The sequence below is a fragment of the Crinia signifera genome, chromosome 4 (assembly GCF_055691185.1).
Source record: "Crinia signifera chromosome 4, ASM5569118v1, whole genome shotgun sequence".
NCBI lineage: Eukaryota > Metazoa > Chordata > Amphibia > Anura > Myobatrachidae > Crinia > Crinia signifera.
This window is the reverse complement of record NC_139220.1, coordinates 247,980,981-248,001,141: the sequence shown is the minus strand read 5'-3', so window position 1 is coordinate 248,001,141 and position 20,161 is coordinate 247,980,981. Positions and strand designations below refer to the sequence as shown.

Genomic DNA, 20,161 nt, shown 5'->3' with positions numbered 1-20,161 from the left:
CCAATTTTCCTGTTCAGGATTGGGTCAGCATTATTCAATAGACCATTAAACAAACTTAAGGCTTTAACTTAGTTTTAGCTCAAGCAACATTTCATTCCCCAATTGACTTGTTGGGAAAACTGCCAGTCTTTTGAAGGGTAGTATTCCCAGGTTGTATAAATCTTATCATCTATATAATCTTCCACAAGTTTTGGGCTAGATCTGCAATAGAAGTTAGTGTTCCATGATGTCAGATAAATGTTAACAATAAGAGATAATATCCAGTTTTTGTCACTTTCTTTCTACTACACATGACAATGGTGCAACCAAGTGTACAGATGGGAGAGTTTGGTGGATAAGGCAGCGCAGATCAGAGGAAGAGGGAGAAATTTGGGTGGGTTGAGAAGATAATTGAGATAAAAAAAGAGCAGAAGTGAAAGAGAGAGAGAGGTTGAATAAGGTAAGATAAATGAAAGTAAGAGTACAGGTCATGGGTGAAGGTGAAAGAGATTTGAAATAGAAGAGGCGATAGGGAGAAAAGATGGGAGAAGAGAAGGAGTAAAACAGAAATCCAGTGATTGGATGAAGAAGACAGGACAAAAGCAGGAGTGGATGGTACATGAAGTAGGAGTAGAGGGCATGGGGAAAATAAGATAAAGGGAGGTAAGAGCAGAAGGGACAGTTAGAGAATACAGGTGAGAACAGAGGAAGTAGGAATCAAACAGTTGAGTGCAGATGATGGGAGAGAAAAAAGTAGGAGCAGATGCAATAGGAAGAGAAGACAGCAGAGACCAGAGAAAGTATGATCAAAGGTGCAGATGACAGGCATCTGGATGGCTAATAGACAATGTCTAGGTTGACAGTCAATATGGGCGATATACACGTGGTCAACAAGGTCAAAGAGATCGACACAACAAAAGGTCGATATTGCTTTGATCGACACATGACATTTTTTTTTTTTTACCATCCTGATTGTGTGCCAAGGGCAGCGGACGTGAAGCGAAGCACCTGACCCAAAGCATGCCAGTTGACGTGGTGCACTAATAGGGGTCCACATGCTAGGTGTTGACATTGACACTAAATTATTTTTTGAAAATTTCATTTACCACACCCCAAATGACAGGGGAAAGGAAGAGAAGTAGGAAAAGATGAGGATATTCAGTGAAGACAGAGGTAGTAGAAATTACACGGGTTAGTGAAAAGCCAGGGGGAATGAAGGAAAGTAAGAGCAGAGGAGATGGGTAAAGAAGACACGGGGAGAGGATGGGAATAAAGAGGTGTAGTAAGAGGTGAAGATGACAGAATGCAAGAGGAGATGTAAGAGAAAGGGCCATTGGATGAAGAAGAGAAAATTAGAATATGATTATGGGTCTGTTTCTGAATCGCATGTAGGGCCAGATGTATCAAGCTTCAAAAAGTTATAAAATGGAGAGTGACATACAGTCAGCCCATCAGTTCCTACCTGTCACTTCTCAAACCCAGCCTGTAACATGACAGGTAGGAGCTGATTGGCTGGTGGTTTATCACTCTCCATTTTATCACTTTTTGAAGCTTGATACATATGGCACCAGTGTTAATGTCACATGCTGATGATTTAAATCTGTGCATGTGTCTTATTTTTTTTATTTATTTTTTTATTGCGTTTTTATTTAAATTTCAATATAAAAGAAAACAAGACACACAGTTACAAATTGGTACCAACATAGTACAGAATTTACACAATTCATTAGTTAAAAAATACCTCATGTAACAATACGCAAAACAAACCTAGACAAGTTCACAGCACGACTCCCCGGACTCCCACCAGCAAGACCTCTCCTCTATATCCACGACACTTTCCCCAGACCAGTTGCACACAGCCCCTGCTCCACCCCCAATCCATTCTCAGCGCAATTAGCCCCTACCATGCCCATCGATCCTAGTTTTGGGCTCGTTCACTGACTTTATATAGTACCCCACTGTTGACGTTAAAACCTGCTGTCTTTATTACCTACCCTTGGCCTTGTGGGCTATACCGTATTTGACCCATAGAGACCCACCTTCCGAAGATGCATGTGTCTTATTTGCACAATGCATGTGTACAGATTGTTAGCACACAGAGATGCAGAACGGAACCGGATGTAGGGTGTGTGGAATTCAGTGGATGTTCCTGGTAAACAACAGGGGAGTGACTAAGCAGATTCAGGGATGTCATCTTAGTAGCTGCATCCTAAGGCAACCACAATCACCTACTTGAAAGTAAACTTGCCACATGGCTGGTGCAAGTTTCCATGGTCCATCTAAAGATGCACTGAGACAGAAAGGCACCACAGCAAAATGCTAATGGTGGGGGTCTCTGTATAACTAACATAACACACAGCTACACATGTGTGACTCCGAATCAGGCCCAATATAAAAACATGAACATCTGTACTGTGGGGTGGTAAATCTTTCTGAATTATTTAAAAGGAAAGACTAGGAGATTAGAGGAGGATAAGGTACTTGTGTATTATCACGGCGCCCACTAAGCTATTTGCTTAGTGGGCTATTTTGCGTAGGGAAATTGCATCGCATGGGCCATTGTAAGGGCCGTCCGATGCAATGCGATTTTCCTATGTAATGTATTCAGTGCTGTTTTATTTATATTGTATAGGGTGTACAATGACATTAGGTATACAATAATGACATACAATTCGGTTTTAGGCACCCCCCCACTATCCACGCCACCCCGAAGCGTGGCGAGCGGCGGCGGAATGCTTCCTCCGACCTTTTCATACCCCTACTATCCACGTCAGCTGGAATTGATTTTATACAGTGTGGTGAGCGCAGCGAGCCACTGAGCCCGAAGCGTGGCGAGCGGACGCGGAATACATGTAAAGTAATCCATTGCGCTAGCCACGCTTCGGGTGTACAATCATCTCCACGCCGACGTGGATAGTAGGGGTATGAAAAGGTTGGAGGACGCGTTCCACGCTTCAGGGTGGCGTGGATAGTGGGGGGGTGCCTAAAACCTTATTGTATGTCATACAATGATATAATTGTATAGGTAATGTAATGGTGTCGTACACCCTATATATGCGGGAGGTGCGATGCGATCCCCCCGGGCTAAGAAAGCAGTGAATAAATTACATAGGAAAATCGGATCGCATCGCACGGCCATAAAAATGGCTCATGCGATGCGATTAAATTTTCCTACGGTGCCGTACGTAAGAAACTTGGGCGCCGTGATAATACACAAGTACCGAGGATAATTCCTTCATTCATGTCATTGTTAAGGTCCATACACACTGGGCGACTATGCCCAGCATGTATGGACAGCGATGATGTGTGCATACACACTGAGCGGCTTTCCCCCTGCCCAGCGCCGACGGAGGGGGGAGGACAGCGTTGCTTAGTGCAGAGCTATGCAAAGCCATCCTCAACGCTGCTCATCTGCTGCTCATATAACCAGCAGATGAGCGGCTTTCCCGGCGATGATGCGGGAGCGCGCAGCAGCGCTCACCACTCTTCGCCAGGGCATACACACTGGGCGGCTTTGAGCTAAAAGCCGCTCAAACAGGCTGTTTTGAGCGGCATTCAGCTCAAAGTCGCCCAGTGTGTATGGGCCTTTAGTCTCTTTTACATGACTTATGTAATGGAGGTATCATTCAGTCCTTTCTATCTAGAAGCACTTCTTATTAGCTATTCAATCTCTGGCAAAGTGGGTGGGATTCCTACATACACTTACTTAAGGCAGCTTATCCCACATATACTACAGCACCTCTGTTTATCTGCAAACAGAGCTTGTGCAGGAGGCCATATTTAAAAGAAATTAACATGGTACTAGGGGAGGAGGGAGCCACGGAATGCACAGCAATGGCAGGGTTGGTCCCTATAATCTTGAACTGTGAAACCAAGGCTCTGTATCCCATACAGTTCCTCTTAGATTTTCAGTTCTAGGTCATCATCCAGGCAGGTGGTTGTATTGAATAATGGGAGATCTGGCTTATGAACTTAAAACTGTAACCTACTCCTAGATACTTCTTACTAAGTTTGTCTTGATCTGATACATGCTTCTCATAAATGCTATCAGTGGTGGGTAATTGCTAGGTTTAAGGGTCTCACTTAAGGCTCTGAGTCTTCTATATGGCTACATTTCTTTTTAAATATCACATTAAAATAAATAAACACAAACAGCAAACATGTATTTTCATACCATTTCCCAGCAATTGACAGAGGAATCTTCACTGATATGCAATGAGACACTAATGGGGTAAATGTACTACAGTAATACCGCTTTCACACAGCAGTGGCTTTTAAAGTGCCGGGTTATTCGGCTGCCCGCCTCTGGAGCCACCACTGGTACTCATACAGCTTGTCCTGTGAGACCCTACTAAAAGCTTATTTTATTTGCAGAAGAAGTATCTTACTTGGAATTTCATGCACCAGGAGACTGTGCTGATTAATTTGATATGAAATACTTGTATATCTGATCGATTTAATTGAGTTCTATCAAAGGAAATCAATCTAAATCAATGTAATGATTGATTTAGATTGATTTCTGGTTTAGGGGGAGATTCTCTAAACCAGAAATGTGGTAAAAACGCCGTTATCTGGGTTTTTACCGCATTTCTGTATGCTCTAACCCCACAAAAGCTGGCGATTCCCTGCAGAAGCCTATTGGCTTCTTACCGCAGCCCTGTGTGAGGGATCCATCATGGATCCCTCCCAGCATGCCCTGCGGCCCGGCGCCGTACTCTGCACATGCGCAGATGAACTCCCGGGTCTCAGACCCGGAAGTCCAGCGCCGGCGCCGCATCGCAAGGGACAGCTCTTATCGCAAGAGCTGTCCCTTGCGTTAATGATCGCATATGTTAGAGGTCTGCAATCAGATAGCCACTGCCCAGACAATGTGAAATCCTGCCCTGTGCAAGTTAATGAATGAATGAATACATATGCAAGTCACTCACCATCGAATGATATTCAATGGTGAGTGAAGTATCTTACTTGGAATTTCTTGCACCAGGAGACTGTGCTGATTAATTTGATATGAAATACTTGTATATCTGATCGATTTAATTGAGTTCTATCAAAGGAAATCAATCTAAATCAATGTAATGATTGATTTAGATTGATTTCTGGTTTAGGGGGAGATTCTCTAAACCAGAAATGTGGTAAAAAACGCCGTTATTTGGGTTTTTACCGCATTTCTGTATGCTCTAACCCCACAAAAGCTGGCGATTCCCTGCAGAAGCCTATGGGCTTCTTACCGCAGCGCTGTGTGAGGGATCCGTCATGGATCCCTCCCAGCATGCCCTGCGGCCCGGCGCCGTACTCTGCACATGCGCAGATGAACTCCCGGGTCTTAGACCCGGAAGTCCAGCGCCGGCGCCGCATCGCAAAGGACAGCTCTTATTGCAAGAGCTGTCCCTTGCATTAATGATCGCATATGTTAGAGGTCTGCAATCAGATAGCCACTGCCCAGACAATGTGAAATCCTGCCCTGTGCAAGTTAATGAATGAATGAATACATATGCAAGTCACTCACCATCGAATGATATTTCCTGTTTGTGTAAGAGTGCATAACTCTAACCCTTCCACAACCGCGACAGAGACAGGCTGATTGGGGCCAGAGCTGACGTCATACACCCTCATTGAAATGCTTGGGAACACCTGTGTTTTTTCCTGACACTCCAGGGAACCAGGGCCGTCTTAACATCATGGTAGGCCCTGGGTAAAGCAATGCATTTGGGGCCCCTTCATACCCATTCAGGGAAACATGTAGAAAGCAAAAATCATAACATGACCCTTTTGTGGACCTGTGCCATCTCTCCCCTTGCTTCCTCAAAGTGTATGGCTGATAACACTTAATTCAAGGATAGCTTCAGCGATACCCCCATTTCATCACTCCATGATGACAGCCATTCAATGTCTGGCTGCTCGCTAGGAGGCAGGTAGAGAATGCTGGACTTTGATTGGTTGATAACTCCAGCCATCCACAAATCGGCATGATTATAGCGATTCATTGTTTGCAGGAAGAAAATGTAATTTACAATCAGATTTGACCAGGAAGCATTCTGTACCGCCTCTCAAAAAAGTTCAGGAGGCAGCATCCAAAACACAATCCTCCCAAGCTCGAATGCCTCTAGAATTAGGGGGCCCTTGGGCAGCTGCCCAATGAGCCTATATATTAAGATGCCCATGCTGGTAACCCTAAGTAATGGCCTACTGTAATTTAATTAATGGTCAAATTTTCTCCCAGGAATTGTCATAGGCAAATCTCACTAGCTGCATACTGTAGGTCGCAGGCATCCAACAATGGCTGTAGCCACATCTATCTCCTGCCCATTAATGGCAGCAAGCAGGAACCTGGGGACAAATTATTCTATGTCACCCATCAGCTATTTCCCTGCATCTACTTTACCCTCAATTCTGGCCATTCTGTACCCTTAGTATCTAATGAAAACATTTGCATGGATCTGTTCATTTTTTTAATTCAATTTTATTTTGCTCTACTATGCTGCTAGTCCTGTTCCATACCTCATTCCTTCCTTATTCCGTCACTCATTAATAGACCTGCATGGGTATGATATATGTCAATGCATTTTTAATTTAAACAATATTTTTTTAGTAGATTATTGTTATGGCATTGAATAATGTGCTTGTACAAATAATTTATTATTCACAATACTTGATCTGAAACATTCCTACTTTCTAGCAGTCTAGTATAGCAAGTCTAAATTACGAGGCAATGCACGGGACAACAGCCTTACAGCCCTAGTAGGAACTCCAATAGACATTATTTATATCAGCATGTATTCTGTAAGGCGAAAGGGTTTTTTTTTTGCTTCGATTTTTTTTGTTTGCCTCATAAATTAATATGATTGTGATAAATATTAGATGTACTCATCTTTGCTGATTTGATTGATGAAATGTAGGATGGATTCTTCTGTCAGCTGTTCATTGATGTATGTTTGTGTCTATTGATTTCCCTGTCTATTTGGTTCATTAATTATCCTATACCTATTAACCAAACCATTTATCTACCAACTTCTTCATCTCTAGAACATATACTGTACTCGATTTTCTGTTCAGGGCTGTTAAGATTTTACGATGAAACCTTGTGTAGTTCTATGTTTTTGCAACTTTATCAACAAGTTGGTTTACAGAACAAAAACAATACATGTTAGACTATCATGATGGAGGGCAGCAGACAAGGGATATTTATATGGTGTTTGTCTGTGTTTTATGGCATAGTTTGTCTTAAAAATCTTTAATGAAAGGAATAATTGCCTGCTGTATATGATATGCTTTTAGTAGGTCCTTAAGCAAATTTCCTACAATTTCACTTTGTTGGCTTCTTAAAGGACAAGGAATCTGAGATGGAAGAAGTACTGAATACAACAGACACTTACACACATAACATTCCGTCCAGGGAGAGAATTAATGAAGATTGCTTTGGAATGGTGGACCAATGTACATCTGCAGACACGTTCTCCCCTTTGGCCCATTTGGCTCACAATAAAATAAACAGCAATTCCAGCAGATCGAACTACTTGGGTGAAACATCTCTGAACAAACAAGAGCAAATTATCAAAGAAATTAACCAGCTCAAAAAGCTGCCGACATCATGCTCGTCCAACCTGATCCATGGAGAATGCAGCTTCATCCCAAGTAGTTGTGCCCATTCCGTCAAGTTGAAAATGAAGGACTGTGTTGATGAATCTGAAAGTCACAAGGTCGTGAACCAACTTTTGGAACAACACAAAGGAAATATACCTTTTCATGATCCTCATATTTACATGGCTATTGCAGGAAAAACCCAATCTGTTCCAGATTATAGAGTTTTGGCATTTCCAGACTTTTGGGGTCACTGCTCACCCTCATTCTCACAAAAGCTCATGGAAAAGAAATTTGGATCACAGAGGTGATTCCATTTTACCTCTATTCATTAATTGTTTCTTATTTTAGACTAGTATTTATCATAGGATCTAACATTTATCAAAATACATTTGTGGCTTTTAATTAACATTTAGATAGAGAGCCTTCAAGACATTTCTAAGTATTGCCTTTTAAATAGAAAATTTGAATAGCTTCGTTCAGTAGCGCACGCAGGGGGGGTTTCTGAGTACCCAGAAACCCCCCCAGGAGTCTAAGGGCCCTAGGCTGAAAGCTGAGAGTCCCCTCTTTCCATGGGTACAAGAATTTTAAAAATCGGCCCTTGGGAACCGGAGATATCTGACTTCAAAACAGTGGTCCCCATCCAAGCCTGTTAATTGCTCTTCCCAGTCATATATTTCAGGTTCTGTCTGACTTAGAGTTTTCCTGAGGGTATATTCCAAAAGCTGGGACTCTCCCCCTTTGATGGACACTAGTATATTGTCTCTACTGTTCCCAGAACCAGAGATATCAGCCTTCTAGTAGCTGGTTACTGCTCCAGCTCCACACACCTGGTATGTAGTTTTATATTCTCGTTGGCAGATTGCTCTGCCTCCTGAACTCTGATCCCCTAGTCACCAATGCCATTTACTAGGTGGGATTCTCTAGTTTTCTAATAAATCTATTTCTGGGAACTGGAGATATCTGCAGTCAAGCAAGCTGTCCTCCCACCAGAAAATTATAAATAATAAGCCCACTCCACTATACACCCCTCCTCTGCATATTAAACACCCTCTACCACCCTGGAAGTTATGTATCAGGGCCCCTTCATTCAGCCCAATGCCCCCTTCTCCCACCATCTGTGCAGTATAGGGATAATTAGTGGAAATTACTGATCCAGGCCCTACATGCTGAGCGGTTGATATAATACCCCCTACCACCTGCGGGACATCAAAGCTTCCCCCACCCCTACCGCTGGAGGATCGGTAGGGGCCCCAATACATTGCTATGCCCAGAGGTCTACACTGCTGTTTTGTATGTATGTATATATTATTATTATTTCTATACATTTGGCCTATCTATAATACTTTAACTGACCCGGCATATACTGGGTCACCTTAGTGTCCAACTCCGTGATTTGCTCCGCCCCTCTGGAAACCCCCTTCTGAAAATCCTGCGTTTGCCACTGGCTTCGTTTACTTTTTCATTTGTTTGAGGAACAAGGAAGCTTTGTAGCATAGGACATGTTAACATAGTTCTCCAAACTGTTTTTTTTTCATGTAAATTAATGTCTTTATAATACCTGTTTTATTTTATAATTTATTGGGCTAAGTTACCAGTGTAATGCTCTTAAACCACACGCAAAGTGGCTACATCTGCAATTTCTTGCACCAAGCATGCATCCAAGGTCATTTAAGGAATCTATCTGCATCTTTCCAGTTATTCAGGGCTGTTTAGAAAAGGATAAGCATTAGTCATATCTTCACTTGTAACTCGACGGCAGACGGGAACTCACACTTTAACAGGTTTGCCGAGTGAGTGCGGAATTGCAACAAAAGTACTGTAAGTACGTAAAGATCTGGCAATTTCAATCTGATCTTTTGCACCCTGGATAGGGCTGGTGCAAATCTGTTCTGATGCCTGCTCTCACAAGTGGATTCCCAGGATTGGTGTGGCTTTCAATTAGGCCCTTTGTTTCTAAGTAGAATAAAAATAAATATGTAAAATAATATCTGCAAATAGGTAATGTGAGAGGAGTTATGTTTTTGGACATTAAATTAATATCAATTATTAGTTCTCTAAATTACAGGTAACAAGCAATGAGTTTTTACTACATTGTTACTCTCAGGAAATGCAAAAGTGCTGTAAGGAACAGGACAGGACAAAGTGGAACTTTTTATTATTTTTATTTTTACTTAGTTTATGCAGGGCCGGTGCGTGCAAGGCACCGGAGCGCCCCAGGCGAGTCAGGGTGGGGGCGCCCCGGTGCCGGGGGGGGGGGTACCTGTCCTGCGGCTGTGTATATAAAGCTTGCGGCGGCAACGGGGGGTCCCTGCAGTCAATAAGAAATAACGAGCGCTATCCGCCTGGCTACGCGGAAGCACTTCTGTTGTGAAAACACTGGCCGCACGGCGCACGCTGATTGGCTGAATCTCACCCAATCAGCGTGCGGCCAGTGTTTCCACAACAGAAGCGCTTCCGCGTAGCCAGGCGGATAGCGCTTGTTATTTCTTATTGACTGCAGGGACCCCCCGCTGCCGCCGCCACCGCCGCAAGCTTTATATACACAGCCGCAGGACAGGTACCCCCGCGGCACGGGGGGGGGGGGGGGCGAAATGCCGCCCTCCAGTGGCCGGCGCCCTAGGCAAATGCCTAGATTTGCCTAGTGGTGGCGCCGGCCCTGAGTTTATGCCCATATATATATACACAGTCTGTTATTAATGCCCCCTTAAATACAAAATAATTACAACAGCCATTTTACAGATTTACCTCTCAGATTTTGCCCAAACCAGGTGTCGGGTTAGATTAAATATTTCTAGCAGCCCACTCTTATCTACTGTATATATTGAGAAAACAAACCAATGCACAAAAACACCTTCAGTCTGTCACTGGCATCCTTACTTGTGCAGTGCTGGATCTTTCTCACTGAATTGTGATTGGTTGCTGCGATAAAAGGAGGTTTTTATGAATTTACATACTGTAGATTCCAGGGTTGGGATTGGAGATTTATACGGTTAGGAAGAGGTGATGCAGTATTAATTATCAGGTAATTAAACATCAACAAAAACCTGATTGTATATTTGGGTGCAGAGTTCTCATCCCAGTTTGTCCTTAAAAATTATTGCACATAATTCACTTAAATTTATGGAAATTTGAAATTAAGCTGTATATCTGGAACAGCGAATCACATCTCTGTGAAACTGCCTTTCCTGGTGCAAACTTACATGTATGCTTCCACTGTAATTTAGTTCCTCTCTTCAATTTTTTTTTTTTCTTCAGCTCTTGAGATATGACATAAAGGGGGATATTCAATTTGCCCTGATCATTTTTAGGGAAAAAAATGGGGGGGGGGGGGGGGGGGGGGTGTTTATCATGAATTTTCAATATATAGGATCTGGTGGGATAAGTTTCCAGATGTGCTATATATATATATATATATGGAAAGCAAGTAGTGGTACCCGCGCTAGTCCAACTGTTATCAAAAAAAAGTCTTTTCTCAGTGTCAGTAATAATTTCTAGAAGGAACACAATCTCTTCTCCTACACCACTTTCCCTTTCTTAGGGCGGCTGCACTTTTCCAATGGGCTAGTCCAATTTAGCCCGGTTCATAGAGAATCTGGAAAAAAGGGGGTGAAAAGAGCGCCTCCTAGTGTAGTAGTTAAATATTCAAAATGACACTTCCACCAATCAAGCAACACCCCAAATCGTGAAGGTGTACCATTTGTGGTGGTATCCAACCACCTCGTATGTCACGTTCTAGCGTCACTCCCAAGTCATAGGCAGAATTGTAAAGAGAGCCTCCTCAGTCCAAAAGACCACAGTATAGTACTGGGCAGCCCAGGTGCAGGGAGACTCTGGGTCCGGCTGTTGCTTCTCCTACTTACTGGAACTTCTGGTTAGCTAACCAGAAGTTCCAGTGAGTAGGAGAAGCAACAGCCGGACCCAGAGTCTCCCTGCACCTGGGCTGCCCAGTACTATACTGTGGTCTTTTGGACTGAGGAGGCTCTCTTTACAATTCTGCCTATGACTTGGGAGTGACGCTAGAACGTGACATACGAGGTGGTTGGATACCACCACAAATGGTACACCTTCACGATTTGGGGTGTTGCTTGATTGGTGGAAGTGTCATTTTGAATATTTAACTACTACACTAGGAGGCGCTCTTTTCACCCCCTTTTTTCCATATATATATATATATATATATATATATATATATATATATATATATATATATATATATATGCAGGAAATAATCGGGTGGCATTCGAAGACTTGTGCTGGAGGCTACATTGAGTTTATATATATATATATATATATATATATATATATATATACTGATGCTCACGCCTGGCTCACGCCCTCCATCTTCTCTGGGAGGCGGACCCAGAGACACAGAGGAAGACAGAGGGCTTGAGCTAGGCGTGAGCGGCAAACACCGCAGGTATTTTAACAAGCACTGTTTGTCATTTCAAATGTTTGTCTAACAGCCTGAGGACTGGAAAATAAATCCCGAAACGTTGCTGGATAACAGCTGAGTCTGAGTCCTGTTTCTAACAGTTGCAAAGCCCTGTGGGTGCAGGGATAATCGGTATCTATATTCTTTATTTCACCTGCACCGCAGCGATAACTTATTGAAGGAAGTGTGCCTGCCTATCGTCTACTGTATATATATATATATATATATATATATATATATATATATATATATATATACAAAGTCTGATATGCGCTCCGTCTGCTCAATATGAATAACGTCTGTCAGTGGTATAAATTCCCACTGCCTTGTTTCACTGGAAGGCTCACTCTCACTTCCAAATCGATGCACATGGGACAAAAGAAATAGAACAGGCACACTTGTAAGCAATATATAACACAATCTTTACTGAAGAATAAAAGCTCACATACATGGGGGTAATAAAAGATGCTTAATGCAATCACCAGCGTCCCAACACTTTGTAGACCCGGATATCCCGATTCTGCAGCAGGCGGCTTGAAGCGGCACACTCAGTCTTTCAGCTGCTCGGGTGGACAGATCAGCCGGTCTCAGCGTCAGCATCTACTCAGAAAACACCATCCAATGGACTTCGTCAGGAGGCGTGTTGGTTTCCAGCATAGATCAGTATATATAGGTTGTGCCATTCCATTACAGATGACGGTACTCAATTTCACTTATAATTGATCAATTAATTAGCGCTGTCTATTAAATTCTACTGGGAGCCATTTAACTCTTTTTGCTGCTCATTAATAGTTATCTATATAATAAGTTGAAGAGTGTGTGTGCATGTCCGTTGCATTGCGGACACACCGTGGCACTCAGAGCCCCCAAATTTGGCAACAAGGTACCTTTATACCCGGTGGTGTTCACCTCGAAGCCGTTTTTGGGAAATTTCACTTATAAATTTAAAAAACACCAAGTTTTAATTTGCCTTCATTGATGATCTGGGAAAGAGATTGACGATCTGGGAAACCGTTTTCGAAGGAACAACTCCACACCTGATTTCATTGCTGTCATTGAGTATGAATGACACATTCTAACATTATGGTGAAGGCTTTAAACAATTATGAATAATTGAGGATATACATAGACCACACATCATTGTACACGCACACACACACACACACAGTACACCACATATGCACACATAGCACACAAGACACACATGTATACGTAGCGCACCTCACACACTTACACATTGGACAGATACACACAACAATACACACACATAACACACCACATGCAGTACAACACAAACCCATATACACTACAACACCACCCAAAAACAGTACAACAAACACACACACTTAAACATTGCCAGGATACGCACAGCACACTACACACACATATATATGTAGCGCACCTCACATTTGGCAGATACTGTACACATAACCCAACACCAACACACACACATAACACACCACTCACAGTACAACATACACCCACATTCACTACAACATGCATGCACCCAAAAACAGTGCAATACACAGAACACACAAACAAACATTGAACACACAGCACATTACACACACACACACACACACATTTATACGTAGCACACCTTACACACTTACACATTGGGCAGATCACACAACACACACACATAACATACCTGTAACAGCACAACGCACACCCACATTCACCACACACACAAAAAAACAGTACAACACAAAAAACACACACATAAGCTGTGTACACATGGGGGCGATAGGGGCTGAAATCGCTGGAAATATGGTCGCTGGCGACCATATTGCCAGTGATGGGAGTGTGCCCTGGCGATAAATCGCTGGGTGCGCACTCCCATTTTCAGCCCCATTCTAATCGCTGGTCGCAGGAACATGCTCCTGAAACCAGCTGATTAAGTCTGCGACTCCCCCGGCAGAGGTTCCTTTTCATCTCTGGTTGCTGATGAAAAGGAGAAACTGAGCAATATATATCCCCGTGTGTACGGGGCTTTAAACATTGCACAGATACACAATGGCACAACACACACATACACATACTGTATATATATAGCACACCTCACACACTTATGCATTGGACAGATACATACAACACAACACACACAACCACATACACTAAAACACACACAAAAACAGTACAACACACACAAACACAAAAAAAAGAATTTGCCATTTATTTAACAGTCTGTACCGGCAAATAAAAACTGTACCTAATGTACCGTTTTTTCTTTTTCCCATATCCGTCTCTGCGCTCCCCGGCCAGTTGCACTGAGAAATCTTTGTCCTGGCCAATGCACCCATTGATCAATACAAAGTGGGTACACTGCACTCACCCTGTTAGTCAGTTGGATGTTAGGCACTGCTCTGCCTTAAGGGTTTCCCAGACTCATTTGGTTCACAGATAATGTTTGGTCGATGGGCATGAGCGATGCATGTATTTGTTTGAATGTTATGAGTGTAAGAAGTTGAAGAATAAGACTGAGATGAAGATTTGTCACGTTATAGTGTACAATTTACGCAATAAATCGTGAAATAAATATGTGTACATTGAAGTACAATCAAGAAATGAAAGTAGGATTAAAAAATAAATTCTGATTCAAACTGATAATTGTTTGGATGGGGGTGGGTTGCGAAACAAATCTATAGGTGGAGGGGGGTGTGGAAATTTTGGGCATAATTGATGTTTGGTACACCTACAGGGAGTCCCCAGTTGATGAGAAATTTTCACTACAGTGTCACCATAGGGGGATTTCCAATCAGGGTTCAGGTGGTCTTTTAGGGACCCCTTTACAATCCCATTTTCTCTTCTCCTGGAGCCTACGGTCTCCCTCAGTGATTGACTATCATTAAGGGAGACCGCAGGCTCAAGGAGAAGAGACCTACGGGATTGTAAAGGGTCCCTGAAAGACCACCTGGATCCTAATTGGGAATCCCACTATGGTGACACTGTAGTGAAAATCCCATCAATTGAGGACCCACTGTATGTGTACAAAACACCAATTATGCCCACAATATCCATACCCCCCACCTAAAGATTTGTTTTGCAACCCACCCCCATCCAAACAATTATCAGTTTGAATCAGAACTTATTTTTTAATCCTACTTTCATTTCTTGATTATACTTTTATGTACACTTATATTTTTTTGTGCATGATTTATTGCGTAAATTGTACATCTTAACATGGCAAATCTTTATCTCAGTCTTATTCTTCAACTACTTACACTCCAAGCCTTATCAATGCACCCATTTATGATTGCGATGGCTGGATCGGTGGATTGGCCCGGCGGGTGTAGGGAAGAATTTGGCCCATTGCACCCGTTCCCAGTGGTGCATTGCAGTGGTGCGGGTAGTGTGCGTTGCATCATGACGTCATGTGGCCAGGCCTGTGGACCTGCTCCCACACTCAGGGGCTGCCCCACTGTTTGGTAGAGACGCCCGGTGCATTTGCTTTACAGATCTCCAGACCTCAGAGACTGCTGCAGGCAGGATCGGTGGAGGGGAGTGGCAGTGCCTGTAATTACACACCCTAGAAACTGTACCATTGAGTATAGAAATGGAGGTGTATAGATTTTAATATCATCTATGGAAGACATTATTATAGTATCTTTATTATTTATATGCGTTAGTATATAAATGAAAATGAAATAGAAGTATATAGCACTGCAAGGAAAACAAGAAATCACAGATGTTAGTTTTAGTCAATACAGTCAATAATATAGCATGGTCTGTTTTTTTTATATATAACATTATAAAAAGTTTCTCTTAATCCATATACTTATTATATATCTTTATACTTGCATATTAACCATAATGATAAATAGAAGCCTGACACTGAACCTGCACACCAACGATTTCCCCCGCTGACTTAAAGGTATAGACAAAGGAGTAACACTCAACAACAATTCTACACCAGTCTGACATGGGGGGGGGGGGTTGGGAGTTATCATCAGCTTAATACGGAAAAGGTACAATGTCAATGCTTTCATATGAATCCAGTAGGTTTCACACTTACTTAATTTATTTAAAATGTCACCACCCCTTTCATCTAGAACTACATGTTCCAGAGCTTTAAAAGAAAAACAAGTTAGATCCGATATGCAACAGTTCTCAAAATGTCTAGGCACGCTATGTAGATTATTCTTATTCTAGTGTGCTCTAAAATCCGAATTTTAAGGGCGCGCTTAGTTTTTCCAATATACTTTTTGACGCATTTACACATAATCATATATACTACATGGGTGATCAGACATGTCATGCAGCTTTTGATGTCCCAAAATTTTGTATGATCACTGTTCCAAAATTTGTCTCTTTCTCTGTCTACATATGGACACATTTTGCATTTGTTACATGGGTAAAACCCATTTACTGTTTTAAACAAACTGGATTCATTGGACTTACTAACTTTTTTTAAGCATACTAGGTGCCAATGTGACCTAGCTTTTCTAAAAACCACTGCCGGTTTAGGAGGAAGTATATTACGTAAAATAGGGTCTAGCAATAATATATCCCAATGTTTATTTAGTACAATACTGATGGTTATAAAATAAGTGAAATACTAAATAAACATTGGGATATATTATTGCTAGACCCTATTTTACGTAATATACTTCCTGCAGAATCGGGATATCCGATTGTTGGGACGCTGGTGATTGCATTAAGTATCTTTTATTACCCCCAGGTATGTGAGCTTTTATACTTCAGTAAAGATTGTGTTACATATTGCTTACAAGAGCAACTGTTCTGTTTCTTTTTTCACACACACACACACACATATATATATATAGATGCGTGGTGGCCCGGCACTCCTTACAACGTTGCAGCCACCAAGGTGCCTCCCGGATCAGTGTATAATAACGAAATGAAACAGGCAGCGGCACTCTTGGAATTTTCAAAAATTGAAAATTCCAAGAGTGCCGCTGCCTGTTTCATTTCGTTATTATTATATATATATATATATAAGCAAACAGTATATCCGGAGATATAGACGAGACAGCACTCAATTTGAATCACTGTGAATCCATCACAGTGATTCAAATTGAGTGCTGTCTCGTCTATATCTCCGAATATACTGTTTGCTTATTAGTACTTCTGGACTGGCACCTAACTCTCTACCTTTGCTTTGGAGTGCGGATTCCCCAAGTTTTCGTATATATATATATATATATATATATATATATATAGGATGCTTGTGTGAGCTGGCACTCCTTATTTGAAGATAGCTGCCCAGGTGCCTCCAATGGAAATGGGTACAAGTAGAAAAAACGATGCGGCACTCAAAGGGTCTTGATACAAATATATTCAGAAGGTTGCTCAGAAATATACATAGAACATGGGATTTAACCCCGACGTTTCAATGCCGATATTGGCATTTTTCTCAAGGGCCCATGCAATACAGTTTGAACTGCTTCAGTATTGCATGGGCCCTTGAGAAAAATGCCAATATATATTTGTATCAAGACCCTTTGAGTGCTGCATCATTTTTTCTACAATTTATATGGCATCTTTCTGAAAAAACTCCGAACAAATGCAATTTTTTTTTACTGTTGGATAAACCATTAATAAATGTTTATTTGTTTTTTATGAAAATTACTGTTTATTTATTGTATGTATAGCCACGAAGTGGTACATCTAGCGCACCCCTATTCTTTTTATCTATCTCTTCTCTACCCGTACCTTTACTAACAGCAGGGTACTATAGAGGTGCTGCTCTCCTTAGCGCATTATCGGGGCCACTATCCTTTCTCTCTCTCTCTCTCTCTCTCTCTCTCTCTCTATATATATATATATATATATATATATATATATATACTTGTGGTGTGGCTGGGCACAACCTCCAAATAGATTGCTGGTTGGGTGCCTTCGTCGACGGTAATGTAGACTTCTTTGGGATTGAGACGCGACACTCCAAACTTGTGAACTTAGCGTTTTCTTTATTGAGACATACAGCAACGTTTCAATGCGTGTGCATTATCATCACGCATTGAAACGTTGCTGTATGTCTCAATAAAGAAAACACTAAGTTCACAAGTTTGGGGTGCCGCGTCTTAATCAATCCAAAAGAAGTATATATATATATATATATATATATATACATAATATATATATCCAAATATATATATCCAAAGCGTAGGTAATCGGCACTCCAGAATGTATATCTATATATATATATATATATATATATATATATACACACATATATATATATATATATATATATATATATATATATATATATATATATATATATATATATATATATATATATGACTGCTGGCATTGAGAAAATGTAATATCCCCGAGATGGTAAATTAGTTACGGTAGTTTACCATGGCTAATTGGATATCCTTTAAAGCTGTTTTTAAGCACAAATGTATTTAATTCAGAAATCAAAGCACAGCTATCATATCCTACATCACTGAAAACACAGTACATAATGTAATGATGACTTAAAAACTAGATATTCACTTTAAGATCAGGGAATACATGTTATATCCTGCAAACTGCGGGCATTGGCAGATTCTGTGCAAGTCTGCCCAAAAGACAAACCTTACACGTAGCAGGAAATTACATTTACCCCTCTACAGTATGTCCAACCAGCCCACTAGTTGGCTGGTTGGAACAAATATCTGGTTATATTCGGAAGCAAATTACATTAATCATTTGTTCCCAAGCACCAGAAAACTGATTAAATTGGTCATTTAGGCAACTGGTGAAATTCATTTGATCCAAACTTTCTGTTTGTTTCCGGCATTAGAAAGCAAATGATCATTTGCTGTCATACCTTACCAGATTTTTGTTCCAATCATCCAACTGGTTGGATGTTGGACAAATAATCTTTAAGGTGCATGGCCAGCTAAAGACACCACTGAAAAGTATGTGAGCAACAATGCAAGATAAAGTAAGGCATTAGTAAAGTGGACATATCCTTTTGCGTTATTCTAGAGCAGACATCCACATTGATTGAAATGTATTGTGTGTTCTACAGTGCATTCATCTAAAGTTTACTGTAATTGACTTTATTCCAAAATGTAACAGTATTCTAAAAATGTAAACTTTCGGGATAGAGTAAACCTTGATGATGCAGTATTTTCAGATGTGCCCTCATATCTTTGCTGTGATGAGTATCAATCACAGGAAGAATAGTTTGGCATAGAAGGAGCAAGGGATTGCACACTCCACTATGCCGTAGACATGACTGTGAACTGGCATACACATGTTCCCACCTCGCATTTACTTCAGCGGAACACAGTTACAGTGCGAATACTCACTATATGCTGCTTTAAGCAGCAAGACTGAAGTGGGACACATCCATAGAAAGAATGCATTATATCAACTTAATTCAGGGCAGAAAAAAATTGGTAAGGGATTCACTGCTATTTACAACTCAAAGGAAAAAACCTGACCACATCAGTATTATTCAGCCTTATTGCACATGTAGATTGGGTTGATAACAAGTTATCGAGAAGGGCGCTGTGATATGAGTGTGCTTTAGCAAAAGCAGCAGTAAGATAATGGGATAGTCAGTCCCAGTGAACAAAAGTGGATACAGGAAGAGGTCATCTGCGCTAAAATATTAATATAACTGGTGTGATAAGTCAAATGGCTATTTTAATATGACATGATAGAACAGATAATACACATAAAATATAATTATTAAAATCGTGGTTTAAAAAGTCACAATGAATATATATGTTTGGTATAGTAACCTGGATACTTGGATGGTCACCCTTTTTACCAATGTGTTTTACCGCTAAATGCGGCTTGAAAAAGCAGCATTTAGCGGTGAAACGCGTTGGCTTTGCACCCTGACTCCACTACTAACCTACTTGGATACAACACCCACAATACTGAGGCATAAAAACATAGATTTTTATCATGGGGCAAATATCCTTAGCCCAAACATTGCAATAGAGGCTCCATCCAGCATCCACTCACCGCAGCACAGAGTTTTCTCTGGAGTAAAGACATCTCCTAAAGGACCTGGATCCATTACAGTGGGAGAAATCTTGTCTCTGCAAAACATTGGATAAATCTACATATATCCTCACTACCATATGGAAAGGACTTCCCCAGTACTGGCGGTTAAAAAAGGGTGACCATCCAAGTATCCAGGTTACTATACCAAACATATATATTCATTGTGACTTTTTAAACCACGATTTTAAT

At 41.3% G+C, this 20,161-nt stretch overlaps 1 protein-coding gene across 1 annotated transcript in view; it reads left to right on the top strand.

Moving 5' to 3' along the window:
• The window catches only part of AGBL1 (AGBL carboxypeptidase 1), a 535,096-nt gene that overhangs the window by 88,152 nt on the left and 426,783 nt on the right, over positions 1 to 20,161 (top strand). The window contains exon 10 of the mRNA XM_083184211.1: positions 7,305 to 7,864. Within this exon, the coding sequence (XP_083040337.1) occupies positions 7,305 to 7,864 (560 nt within the window). The remainder of the gene's footprint in view (positions 1 to 7,304; positions 7,865 to 20,161) is intronic.